General features: G+C 40.9%; 3 protein-coding genes and 1 pseudogene across 3 annotated transcripts in view; 1 reads left to right on the top strand and 3 right to left on the bottom strand.

The window, feature by feature from the left end:
• Positions 1-14,469, bottom strand: part of LOC115436284 (zinc finger protein 345-like) — a 589,760-nt gene that overhangs the window by 214,816 nt on the left and 360,475 nt on the right. The gene's annotated exons all lie outside the window — the stretch shown is intronic.
• The window catches only part of LOC115435837 (zinc finger protein 420-like), a 363,895-nt pseudogene that overhangs the window by 184,034 nt on the left and 165,392 nt on the right, over positions 1-14,469 (bottom strand).
• The window catches only part of LOC115435836 (uncharacterized), a 1,131,008-nt gene that overhangs the window by 1,057,433 nt on the left and 59,106 nt on the right, over positions 1-14,469 (top strand). The window lies entirely within an intron of this gene.
• Positions 111-3,041, bottom strand: LOC115436286 (zinc finger protein 420-like). The gene has a single exon (XM_030159097.1). It carries the CDS (start codon positions 3,033-3,035, stop codon positions 1,815-1,817), a length of 1,221 nt encoding a protein of 406 aa, XP_030014957.1. The 5' UTR covers positions 3,036-3,041; the 3' UTR covers positions 111-1,814.

Below are 14,469 nucleotides of genomic sequence, written 5' to 3'. Positions count from 1 at the left end.
TCTATACAGGTGGTGTGGGGTTCTATACAGGTGTTGGACTGTTTGATACCTTGTTCAGACACAGACAGACCAGTGATCCTGGTCCAGGTTCTGTTCAGCGTCGTGTGAAATCTTTCTTTGGTAGATTACCCTCAGTATTTTAATCTGTCAAAATGACCGACAGCCTTCAGAATTTTCTGTCATCTTTAAAAAAAATATCTGTCAATGACAGAATATTTTTGGTGAACGCGACCTCTGACTGATTCAATGTCCACAAACTCAATGAGAGGTAGTATCTGCATAGAAACTAGGGGCCTCATGTATAAAGACTTGTGTGGATTTCATACTGAAACCTGGCAGACGCTTAAATCCAGATAAGTCCGTACGCACAAAAAAAATCCAGATGAATAAAACTGAGCGTACGCCCGACTCCAAGCACACTTCCTTTATACATCCCAATCAGCGTGGAATGGAGCGCATATGTTGGGGTACCTGACTCCTCCCTCTCCACACCCACATTTAAATATGCAAATTAGTATAAACTGGGCCTGCAGGTGGGATTCCCTCTGGGATTCCCCTCTCTGCATGATCAGATGATGACGTCAAGATGGATGCGAAGCGGAGGCCATAACAGGCGGAAGGAGAAAAGAGACGAACTCAGTCCGTTTGAGATGAGAGTCGACGCTATTGTGAGTGACACTGGTCTCACAGGGCTGACTTGGACCACCCCCAAGGTAAATATATATTTAGTATTTGTGTAACTCACACATCTGTTCATTCCACAGGTCATACAATAATCTGATCACAGCCAAACAACATAAAGGTTCATGCGTAATCATGTCAGGATGTCAAAGAGGAAATCAAAGACTGTGACTCATGTTTAATTACTCAATTTATTATTTCCCAAAAGACAATGAAACAGAAGAAGGTGAGACGCACTCCCAGCCTCCTGTCACAGACCGTGGGTCCAACAGCCAGCTGCTGATGTCCGTCCTCAGCCGTGTCCTCACCTGTGCTCATGCGAGTCACAAGAAGACATCATGACCCAGATAGCAAAGAGATACTGGGACGGATCTGGAACAGAATCGCTGACGACTTGGCCTGAAACAGCATGGCAGATCCGTCCTGGTGTCCAAACGCCCATCGGACCCAAACAGATACTGCTCCATGAAACGGAACTTCTACAGAAACGGTCCAGCTCTGGCCCAGCTCGGTGGCATAAGATCACCTGGACCGACTTCTAAATGTTCCACAGACATTAATAATACATTAAATGCATTTAACAACAAGTGAATTCTGTGTCCCTGTCTCTTTATGTGATTGACATCACATCCTATTCGGATGGCAGGATTGTCATTAAAGGGTCAAGGGTCTGGTTCTGGTGGGGGATGTGCTGCTCTGGCAGTGGGATGATGTGCTGGTGTGTTCATTGTTCATCTGTGTATCTCTGATGTGCACATGGATCAGAGGAATGACCTCTTTCACATTATTAACAGTTTCCCAGTGTCACCACTAAGTGTTACCAATGGTTCTAAAGCACTAGAAGCATGCATACACACACTATGAAGTTGGTGTGAAGCACTGCACATTTCCACGGTCATTTCACTCTTTGTACATCTGAACTTGAGTGTGGAAAAGAGCGTATGCCACGTTTTTGTGCATACGCAACCTTTGTACATGAGGCCCCAGGTCCTTGTTGTCCTCCACTAGTTGAACTTTTCACCTCGTGGCGGATTGAGGTTCAGTAACGTCACTGTTTTGTGAAGGTGGTGCATTAGAACACACTTCTGTACTCTGAGGAAAACAAAACACAGCCTTCAGTCTGATGTTTGTCTTCACATCTGGATTCTGTGAAGTCTGATCTGGAGGTTTTTAAGTCTGATGTTCTTGTCAGAAGTGGGGTGCTGCTGGTTCACACACACTGTGTTTCTTCTTGTCATCTGATGCTGAGGGACCTTTTGGTCCAGACGTTGATGATTCACATCTGTGCTGATGATAGCAGAGGATGATGAGAATCTTTCATCACATTGGAAACATTCAAACTGTTTAGGTGTGTTATGACACTGACTCTTTCCACTGGAGTCCAATGTCTTACTTTTTGTACGACTGTTCAGTTTTTGTCTTTTGTGGAAATGTTTGACGTGTTCATGTTTAGTACATTTTGAACCTGTGATAAAAGATCTGTCAAAGAATCTGCACTGGTAGGGTCTCTCTCTAGTGTGGGCCCGTTGGTGGATTTTTAGGTGATTAGCTTGGGTGAAAAAACTTCCACACTGGTCACAGTTATATGGTCTTTCTCCAGTGTGGATGCGTTGGTGGATTTTTAGGTAACTTGTTGCGATGAAAGCCTTTCCACACTGGTCACACTCATATGGTCTTTCTCCAGTGTGGCTACGTTGGTGGATTTTTAGGTACTTTGCTGTGAAGAAAGCATTTCCACACTGCTCACAGTAATATGGTCGTACTCCAGTGTGGATGCGTTGGTGGATTTTTAGGTAACTTGCTGTGATGAAAGCATTTCCACACTGGCCACATTTATGTGGTCTTTCTCCAGTGTGGATGCGTTGGTGGACTTGTAGGTTACCTGCTCTGATGAAAGCCTTTCCACACTGGTCACACTCATACGGTCTTTCTCCAGTGTGGATGCGTTGGTGTTGTTTTAGGGCACTTGCTGAGTTGAAAGCATTTCCACACTGGTCACATTCATGCGGTCTTTCTCCAGTGTGGATACGTTGGTGGACTTTTAGGCTATCTGCTCTGGTGAAAGCCTTTCCACACTGGTCACATTCATATGGTTTATCTCCAGTGTGGATGTGTTGGTGTTTTTTTAGGTAAGTTGCTGTGGTGAAAGTCTTTCCACACTGGTCACAGTGATACAGTTTTTCTCCAGTGTGGATGCGTTGGTGCAATTTCAGGCTATGTGCTCTGGTGAAACCCTTTCCACACTGGTCACATTCATATGGTTTTTCTCCAGTGTGGATGCGTTGGTGTTTTTTTAGGTGACTTGCTGTGGTGAAAGTCTTTCCACACTGGTCACAGGTGGGTCTTCCATCCATGTTTGCTGGAATCAGGTGATGTTTGTCCAGACACAACTTTTAGGTTTCACTTAAAATCCACCTTTGTCTTCTCTCTACATCAAAACACAAAGAAACAGAAGAGGTGGTCACTGAAATGCAATGGAATGGAACACAACAAACACATCTCTTTCAAACCAGATTAAGCAGACAGACAAAATTAACTAGTTAGATAATTAATAGGACATTTTCAAACATTTAAAAACTCAATCCTCTTATTCTAAATGTGAAAACTGATGCAGATTTGACAATGTACAAATGAGTTACAACAGTTACTTGTTTCATGACAAACCTCAGAGCTCGTTGCACCGTCACAATCATATGATGTCATGTATGGTCACCAACTTGGCCGTACTGAATCAAATTTGACCAAATTTGAGGTAGATATGTTCAACCTGCACATCAAAACGCCAAAACATGATGTTTATTGTTGCAACTAGATGGTGCTATGGGTCAGATTCAATATTTTCATGTCATTACATTCATGGTGTGACTCTTATCATACATGTGAACATGCCGATTAGACCGTTTGGTTTTTACTATGAAATCGCTCGAGGTGTTTGATGAAGTCTGTCGTGTTATAACTCCAGGCTTTCTCACCACGCCTGGGAACGTTGCCCTTGCACATATTACAAGTATCTGTGGATGTTGTTGGTGAAGTTAGGCTGAAGTGCTGCCACACAGGTGAGCTTTTCTCTCGCTCCATAGCTGCTCTGTATGTTGAGGACGTTGTTGCTGCATGACGTCACACGCATCGCTCATAGAACAGAATTAGAGCGAATCAGAGCCGTTCAAGTAAATGGATGTTTTACAGCTCTGAAGCTGCTGAGAGCCACCATCAGGCCAAGCTTTCACAGTCTTTGTGGTGGTAAGAGCAGGGATTAAAAACAGTGACATGTGATCAGAGTGGCCCAGATGTGGTAGTGGTCTAGCCCTGTAGCCCTTTTTTCTGCCATTGACCAATTTCCACAGCCAAGCCAAAGGAGTAACAGAGGCTGGACTTTTCCACAGCAGAGCTGCATTCACCAGTCAAAGAGGCGGGGACGCAGCGCAGAATATAGTGTGACGTATCACTTCCACATCAGAAATACCCCAAGCATAGTGGTGTTGCTAACCTCTCCAGAGTCGGCCCATCTTTCACTGTTCCACTAATGTTAGCATAGATAGTCCTCCTCCTGAAGTGACAACAGCTAGTGGATCTCGGTGTCTCCCCAGTTCAACATTTTTGTGGTCGTGTTGATTTGTTTTACTGTGCACGGCCAGCACTAATTTTTAAATCCCCCCGGCACGGGGGTCACCGTCATCAAAATGTCACACCTTGTTTGTTGAACGACAGGTGTTCCTTTTACAGAGCATTTCAGAATCGTGATTCTGTCTTGATCAGGCCTCTGTTACTACCTTCAGAGGTGTTACAGAACTGTGATAAAGGTGGAACCAAATGATCCACTATTTCATTTACACAGATGTCATTCTGGAATAAAAGTAAAATATTCCCGTAACAGAAGTGCTGTGTAAAAGGGGCTTATGGGTTGGTACAGCAATTGTTATTGACGTTGTCAAGTTAGATCGAGGTCAGGGCTCTTCCGGCCAGCATAGGCATTAAATGGAAACATATTATCCACTATAATGTAGTACTAACATGATGATTGAGTTGATTTATTAAGTTGAATTAGATATATGTAATGTGATCAACAAGTACAGTGAAGAAAAGAATGTTTAAATGAATGTTGATTCATTTATGATTACTGTGTGTATGTAGAGGAGACAAGTTGAGGCCATATTAGAACAGAGAGGGGTCAATTCAGGACATGACCTGGACAAAATGTACGTACACAGTCAGATCAATGTTGCAAAAAAGGAGAAGTGAGAAAAGCAATAGGCTATTTGCTGCACCCGAAACTAGTCAAGACCGGTAAAAAAGGGAAGTTCCACCGGCGACATCTCGACATGACTCATCTATCCTGGCACGTGCAAAGCAGGGGGCCGGGGGGGCTTGAGCCCCTGCCACTTTGATCCTCTGCCTACAAGTGCCCTTTTTACTGTTTTTTTTTTTGTTTGTTTTTTTTTTCACAAAAAACTGCATGACTAAAATTTTCATGACTAAAATTTTGATCAATGATAATAAATGTTAAGAGTGGTTTAATTTGGCTGTCACTGGACCTGGTCATGGTGCCCTTTCATCTCTGTCACGCCCCGCCCCTTCCTCCTGTGCAACCTTGCTTGCAACACACACACACACACACATACACACATGCACATGTCATGCAGTCTGGAGAATGAATGAGGAGGAGGGAAGCACCACGATTCCAGGTACGTGAGAGTCCACCCCGCTATCTGCCCAAAACATTCACTTGTCTCTTTTGGTCCTGGTCCTATTCTTCAACAACTATAGTTTTGGGGCCAAAAACCGATGGTAAGTGAGTGAATAATTCAATATCATCGTCACGTCATGGAATGAGCTCCCAGACTAGCACACTCTAACAGCTGGGTGTCCACCTGAGTCTGAGTCCTGCTGAAGCACTCACACAGATTTGCTTCTGTTTTATTTCCATAAACTCTTGAGTTTTAGCTGCAAAATTGTAACACATGGTAATAGTCCTCACTTGCTGAAACAGTCACTTTTTCTTCAGTTTTCTCTGTTTTTGCATAATACCTTTAACTTTACTCTGAGCTTTAATGAACATCTACATGATCAGTAAATTAAATATAGGGTAAAGGAAGTGATTTACACTGAAAAACGCAAAACACAGAGGTTTTTATTATAATAAATGGTGATAAATCACATGAGAAACATTAAAAAGAGAGAAAAAAATCATTTAGAAGCTGCCATAAAAGTACGACTGGGTCTTAATGGGTTAAAAATGTGCTGAAGTAATTAAATTCTGCTAAACCGATATAAAATTGCATAAAAAGAAAACACATCCAAGTCTTCTTCTCATCCAATACCTAAATCCGGCCCTTTTGGTGTACAAGAGTCATAAAACTTATGTAAAATCCCCCGACTCTTTCATCAGTGCCAACACTCTGACATTTCTGGTTTTGTTTCAGAAACTGCTTGAGCGATTCTCGTAATATCCGTGTTCGCCTCAAACATCTTGAGTGAATTTTAATTGAAATAATCACAAACCTCCACAAATATTCCCATCAACCTGGTCGATATGTTTGAGGCGAACACGGATATTACGATAATGGATCCAGCAGTTTCTGAAACAAAACCAGAAATGTCAAAGTGTTAGCACTGATGAAAGAGTCGGGGGATTTTACATAAGTTTTATGACTCTTGTACACCAAAAGGGCCAGATTTAGGTATTGGATGAGAAGAAGACTTGGATGTGTTTTCTTTTTATGCAATTTTATATCTGTTTAGCAGAATTTAGTTACTTCAGCACATTTTTAACCCATTAAGACCCAGTGGTACTTTTATGGCAGCTTCTAAATGATTTTTTTCTCTCTTTTTAACATTTCTCATGTGATTTATCACCATTTGTTATAATAAAAACCTCTGTGTTTTGCATTTTTCAGTGTAAATCACTTCCTTTACCCTATATTTAATTTACTGATCATGTAGATGTTCATTAAAGCTCAGAGTAAACTTAAAGGTATTATGCAAAAACAGAGAAAACTGAAGAAAAAGTGACTGTTTCAGCAAGTGAGGACTATTACCATGTGTTACAATTTTGCGGCTAAAACTCAACAGTTTATGGAAATAAAACAGAAGCAAATCTGTGTGAGTGCTTCAGCAGGACTCAGACTCAGGTGGGCACCCAGCTGTTAGAGTGTGCTGGTCTGGGAGCTCATTCCATGACGTGATGATGATATTGAATTATTCACTCACTTACCATCGGTTTTTGGCCCCAAAACTATAGTTGTTGAAGAATAGGACCAGGACCAAAAGAGACAAGTGAATGTTTTGGGCAGATAGTGGGGTGGACTGTCATGTACCTGGAATCGCAGCGCTTCCCTCCTCCTCATTCATTCTCCAGACCGCATGACATGTGCGTGTGTGTGTGTGTGTGTGTGTGTGTGTGTTGCAAGCAAGGTTGCACAGGAGGAAGGGGCAGGGCGTGACAGAGATCAAAGGGCACCATGAGCAGGTCCAGTGACAGCCAAATTAAACCACTCTTAACATTTATTATCATTGATCAAAATTTTAGTCATGCTGTTTTTTGCGAAAAAAAAAAAAAAAAAACGAGTAAAAAGGGCACTTGTAGGCAGAGGATCAAAGCAGCAGGGGCTCAAGCCCCCCCGGCCCCCTGCTTTGCAAGTGCCAACCCACCTCGACACTAGAGGGACGGAGCCTGTAAACAGTGCCCCAGACTATGGATGACATTTCCAATCACTTTGCCCTTTGAATTCTGTTCAGTCTTTTCCAGAGCAGCTCCAGACCTTATTGTTTCCTCAGGCTTTGAATGAGCTGTGGGTTTTCAGACCATGTTCTTTAGTTTTTATGTCTGTGGACACAGCTGTGTGTCTGTGTTTGTCTGTGGATCCTACTTCTATTTGACTCAAAAGCACTTTGTGAATTCTTTCTGTGAAAAGTTCCATATAAATAAACTTTACTGACTTACTTCTGATGGATGTGGGACAGTGAGTCCAACCCCCCCCTTACAGTGGTTCAGCTGGTCCACAACCACCTGAGGCTCAGAAGTGGGTCAGCTACAGACACGTCAACACTTCCTCTTTTTAAACGTCCGTTTTTGTGTCCTAACATTAACTCAAGGCGTTGTCACAAAGCGGCTGAGATTCACTTCCCCTATTTTGAATCTAATGACTGTTGATTTTCTCTGTACTTTTACTGATGGTAAAGTTACCAGTTCAACACACAGTCCAGTCTAATCTAAATAGTCCAGAGGAGTTTAATGGACCAGTGAGGAGAAAACCCTGACCCTCAGTAACATCATCAACAACAACAACACTGAGTTCAACCCCTGAGTTTCACATCAGCTTCTACTCTGAGGCTTGGTCTCATCACAGTCACTTCAGACGGACCCCAACACATGGATTAAAGCTCATCCAGTTTCTACTGAAGTAAAGAACCCACAGTGAAGGAGGTGAGAGTCAAACAGGTCCAACATTACCTTCATGGAGAGACGCAGAGACTCACAGCTGCTGCCGTTTGAAGAGGAAGTAGAAATGAAGCCGACATGAAGTGGATGAGAGGAGGAGGAGTCAGAACAGAGAACATGTTTACAACAGTTTCTACTGTCGTTACTTCATGGACTGATAGGAACCATTATCTGGGTCCAACTTTACCTCCAGTTCTATCACATTTAGAACCCAAACTGGATCCCACTGACTTTGGGATGAATCCTCAGTGACAGATCTTCAGTTTTTCTTCGTATTCTTCTTCCATCCTTTATGTCAGCAGGTCAAATCTGCCCTGAGATGAAAACCTCAGTAAATGAGGACAGAACCAACACCTTTCCTCCATAAATAAGTCCACAGAGGATGGGTTTGGGTTCAGTGGTACAGAGGATTCCTCAGGTGGGAGGGGCTCACAGGGTTGACCTTTGACCTGTTGGTTTCCAGTGTTGCTGAGCTGGGGTAGTGTGTTGGAGATTCCAGCCAGTCCAGGCTTGTACTTGGGCTAATGTTAGTTCAGTCTAATTCAGTGGTTCTCAAATGGTGGGGTGGGACCCAAAGGGGGTGTGTGAAGGCTTAACTTTATTGTCATAGTTGTAGATAATTGCACATTTCCTGTTTTTATTTGGACAAATATTGTCTCAAGGAGCAGTCTGAGTTTATTTGTATTGTTCAAGCCAAAACTGAAGTTATTTTGAACTTAAATTATTAACTTAACCCTTCCGCTGCCTTCGTCTTGAGCTCAATAGGCCCTCTTTGACCCGACAAGGACAGTGGGAGGGCAGTTTATACTCAAAATTGGAATTCAGAGGGTCCGTTCAACCTGACGAGGACAGACAGACACACACACACACAGAAAAAAAACTGAGCCACGGGTCATTTCTGCCGAAAGACTACAGGAGGGTTAATGGACGCTATGCACAGCCCCACTACTTCCTGAACTTCAGGTGGGTCCTTTATTTCCTGTCTTTCATTATTGGACACACTGATAAATCCAGGTGTGTCTGCTACTTCTTGTTGTGACTACTGATTAATTAGACACACCTGTTCTTACCTGTATATATCCTATATTACCTGTACTTATCCTACATTTGTAACAAGTACAACAGAGGACCCAAGTGCAGTTTCAGGTGCTCAAGGTGAACAGTCTTTATTCTCTGGCAGACAAGCAACAGGCAAGGGACAGACAGCAGGTGAATCAGGGACAGGCGGTGGGTCAAGAACCAGGATATCCAAACGGGACCAGAGGGAGGAAGGCAGGAGACATGGTTGGGGACAGAAGGCAGGTTGGTCATTCGGGGTTCAGGCAGAGAAACGTGGTCAGACGAAGGTAAGTGATTCACTGGGGAAGCAGACAGGCAGACGTAGTCAGACAGGCAGGTAGGTAGGTATCCAGGCAACAGGCGGGGAAGGTCAGGGGACAAACAGGATCAGAGGAATATGCTGGAGAGTAACACACAAGGTAGATACAATCTGTCAAAGAACAGAGGACGGAGAGGTGAATATATACACCCTGCCTAATGAGCCCAGCTGGGCTCACAGGTGAGGGATATTTACTGATGAGGAGGTGTGGCAGAGAGAGAGATGGGGAGGTGTGGCTGACAGAGTGAAAGAAAGAAAGGGAGAGATGAGAAAAAAGAGCAGAACAGATAGGGATGTGACAATATTACCTGTGTATATCCTATATCCCGTATATATCCTATATTACCTATAAATATCATATACTGCCTGTATATATCCTATATTACCTGTATATACTCTATATTACCTGTACATATCCTATATTACCTGTATATATCCCAAACAACCTGTATATATCCTTATTTATTGTATATATTTCTCATCTGTCTTATAGAGTTAGCTTTTTGTACATATCAGTAGTTTTTGCCATACTTTAGTAGTATATGTATGTTTAACTGATGTATATTTAATATTTTATCCTGTAGCTTTCAGACATTCCTTACATTTTCACTCATTCCTGATTGGTCTAAATTCATGTCTGTATTTCAGGAGGATTTTCAGGAATATTGGAGTTGACTGAATACTAGAATAGGCAGAACTGTTGGAAACCCTGATCAAATCCATTACAGGCTGAGATCTTGGTAAAAGCATCTGTGGTGGATTTATCACTAAAGATTCAGTGTTTTTATGAGCTCATAATTCAGATCCAAAGTAGATATAGATCTGGATAGATCGAGCACAAGTCAAAGACATGCTTGGATGTTTCTATTGGGGGTAAATGCAAATATAGACAATCCTGTGTCTCCACTTCCAAAACTACACCATGAATGCTGTTATGGTTCAACTGATAACCCACACACAAAGAGGAGGAGAGAAAGTTAGAGTTAAAATAAATAAATGCATTTATTGAAAAGTCAATCACAGAGAAACTCTGTAAGTGAAGTCTGATTAAACAGGAGAAAAACTAAAGATTATATAGAACTAAATCCAACCCCCTCAAACCATGATGTCATCCCTTACGTACATCGTACCACTCCATACTACTCCTTCTCTGCTCCGTGAAGAGGTCATGATGACCTCTTCACTCTAACCTTGCTTGGATCCTATCTGGAGTACAGGCGCCATCCTCTATCTCCACATTCAGACATTTAGGTGTTTGGGTTTTAACTCAAGGCAAGAACTCCGTTCCTGGGTTGGGGGTGTTACAGAGTGGTAAACATCACACATAACAATGACTCAGCATGTACTAACAGTATGAAATATAAAAGTAAATTTTTCCACCACATTTCCTCCCTTTTGATTATTCAAACGAATCAATCATGCAAAAACATAAATTTACGTACGAGTATCAATAAATGATTATAAATTTTTTTAGATCATGTTTGACATTGGAGGACAAATAGCAAAATACTGTGAAAAAAATACTATAAACATCCACCCACGATCTATCTGCTTTTGGACATCAGTCAGAACGGTGATTTACAGTTTCACAATTTTTGTTAATTTGACAGGATTACATGTTGCTTTCTTCATACACCATCAAATCATCATCAAGATCATCTAAGTCATCAAAATCATAATTATCATCATCATCAATCACTTCATACTGCACCATACTAAAAGTACCAATCACATTGCTAATCATTGAACATATTATTGGAATAATACAACAGGATAATACAAGGAGTAATACAAACACACCAAAAATCACAGCAACAGTTTTCATCAACATTGCCTTCCATCCCCCAGACAGCAGCCAGCCCCAAAAATCCCAGCCTGTTGTACTGTATGCAGTGTTTTCCTCATGTAGGACTCGTCTAAGGTGATCAAGCTGATTGTGGACATCTGACATGTTAGCAGTAACATCAGGTACATAGGTACAGCACTGGTCACCAATAAGATGACAGACACCTCCCTTTTTGGCCAATAGGAGATCTAAAGCTGCCCTATTCTGTAATGTGACAGTGCGGAGAGCTTTCATCTCACTGGTCATTAAACCCCTGTTCAACAGATGCAGTGAGATTCTCTAGCTCCACAGAAAGTTCTTCTATGTGCCAGGCTAAACGAGCAGGGCCGTACATGGGAATAATACTGATTACAAACTTATGGCCACCTAAAATCCGATCCCGTTTTACACGGGTGTGAGGCGGCGACATAACTGGGCTGATGGTCAATTTGGAGATAGCTGGAACCAAATAAGAGAGGTGACATGTACCTGCCCAACGTGCTGGGAGAATAATAATCAGAAGGAGTTAGAGCTACGGTGGCATTATATGTGGTAGTAACATTAAAAATAAAATAAAATAAAATAAAATAAAAATATGAGGTCTTAGCATCATAATGTGTCAGTGGGGATGGTGTACCTAGTAATGCCGTGAGATTGTAAAGGACTATAAATGAAGAAAAGTAAATTTATCAGTCCTGTTTTCACAATCTGCTAACCCGCAGGCTACCTTGAGAGTAATGTTACACCCAGATGTGTGTCCCAAATTATAACCTGTGTGTTCTGTGACTGGGGAATGGAAACACAACTGTGGAATGAAAAAAAGATTAGACAGATCTCTGAGCTGAAAAACAACATTTTTCTGTACCACAGTAGTATTAGTGTCTCTAGAGAAATTTCTTAGATTTCTGAAGGAAGGTCACGTTGGGTCTCACGTTGGAAATGATTAGTAAGACAACATACAAGAGGATGTATCGTAAGAAGTAAGGAGGTCACTTTTAGAATTCAGTATTCCAGTGACGTTTTATCATCCTGTCAAATGCAAAGTCCAGTAAATGGTCTAAACTCAGCACAGAGCTGACAGTATTTATTAGTGCAGTATACTCAGTGGTCTAAAAGCCCCAGAAAAGGGAAGTCCTTGTGTCCACTAACATAATAAGGTTTTTATCAGTTCGCAGAGGATCTAAAAAACACTGTAAAAAGTTAACCATAAACCTGTGTTTAACTACTTTTCCAGGTTTGGTATTTTACAAGTCTGTTCTTGAGCAGGATGGAATCAGGTCTTTTTAATCATGTTTCACTTCACAAAAAATGTTACACAATACTGTCACTGTTTTTCTCCCACTTACAGTAAAAACACATCTATGTGACACTTAATCTGACCCTCAGTGATTTATTGTTATGACGACAAAACAGGGAGTGTCCCACATTACAAAGTGTCAGGTTACACTAAGTACAGTGAAGGCTGTGTACGGTCATTTATAATTCAACATGATGTGACACATACTTTACTGTAGTACACACGGCCGTGCAGAGAGCTATAAAGGGGCAGGGGCTCAACTTCCAAAAGGGCACATGAATACGAATAACCACCAATTACAAAGTTCACATTTCGCAACAAGCAACATTATTAATCCACAGCAAGTCAAAGATTGACCAAATGGTCCAGATCAATGTCCTCAATACTGGGTGTGTCCTCCCTGAGCCCTAACACAGGCTGTGCACCTTCTGCACATACTCTGGATTCACCTCCTGATCCTATCTGGGGGATGTTGTCCCACTCTTCCTGAAGGGCCTGGATGAGCATCTGGCGGTTGCCAGGTACTGGACACCTAGCATACACGGATCTACCAAGAATATCCCACAGATGTTCAATGGGATTGAGATCTTTGACTTGCTGTGGATTAATAATGTTGCTTGTTGCTAAATGTGAACTTTGTTGAACTACCCTTTGTCATATTTTACATTATCCTCTGGATACTCATCCACTGTTTTGTTGTTTGTTGTATTTTTTTGTTAATTCAATGTTTTTTCATGAACAAGAGAGAATTTGTTTTCATATTTAATAAAATGGTGTGAAATGGCATCACATAGAATATGTGATAAGTTTCTTTTGAGGTTCAGTTTCTATAGAAGTGGAAATAAAAATGTAATGTGTAGAAGTTTTTGTGTGTTAATACCCTGCAAAAATCTAAATCTTACCAGGTGTATTTTTCTCATTCCTAGTCCAAATATCTCATCACACTTAAAATAAGACAAAATCACCTAAAGAGTAACTTTTCAGTTAGATATAAGAACTTGGTTTTAGAAAATAGATCTGGAAAATCTTATTTCAAGAAATCTTAGTAAGATCATTTTCACTTGTTCCACTGGCAGATTTTTTTTTGCTTAATTCAAGATTTTTTTTTTTTCTCAATTCACCAAAAAAAATCTGCCAATGGAACAAGTGAAAATTATCTCGGTAAGATTCCTTGAAATAAGATTTTCTAGATCTATTGTCTAAAAATAAGTTCTTTTATCTCCCTTACAAGTTACTCTGTAGGTGATTCTGTCTTATTTTAAGTGTGATGAGATATTTGGACTAGTAAATGAGAATAATACACTTGGTAAGATTTGGATTTTTGCAGTGTAAGTCCAAGACAAATTCTTAAAAACAGATGTTAAATTATGTATAAAAGCATGACAGTGAATGTTAATAACTAGAAATACCTTCATTTTACATCTGGTTTTACACCTACTTTTACAGTGAAACATTGAATATTTAGTTTCTTTTCATTCTAGGACATATTTATGATGATATTTAGGTTTTCCACAGTTAAGAAATAACCATGTAGAGGAAGTGTTAACCCAAGCCAAACCATTTAACATTACATGATAATAATAAAGTTTATATTGTAGTATTTCTAGCTGTATCGTTTAATATTGACCAGGTTGATGGGAATATTTGTGGAGGTTTGTGGTTATTTCAAATAAGATTCACTCAAGATGTTTGAGGTGAACACAGATATTACGATAATCGATCCAGCAGTTTCTGAAACAAAAGCAGAAATGTCAAAGTGTTGGCACTGATGAAAGAGTCGGGGGATTTTCCATAAGTTTTATGACTCTTGTACACCAAAAGGGCCAGATTTAGGAATTGGATGAGAAGAA

This window comes from Sphaeramia orbicularis, chromosome 16 (assembly GCF_902148855.1).
Source record: "Sphaeramia orbicularis chromosome 16, fSphaOr1.1, whole genome shotgun sequence".
NCBI classification, from domain to species: Eukaryota; Metazoa; Chordata; class Actinopteri; order Kurtiformes; family Apogonidae; genus Sphaeramia; species Sphaeramia orbicularis.
The sequence above is the reverse complement of the archived record's forward strand: the minus strand, read 5'-3'. Positions and strand labels throughout refer to the sequence as shown.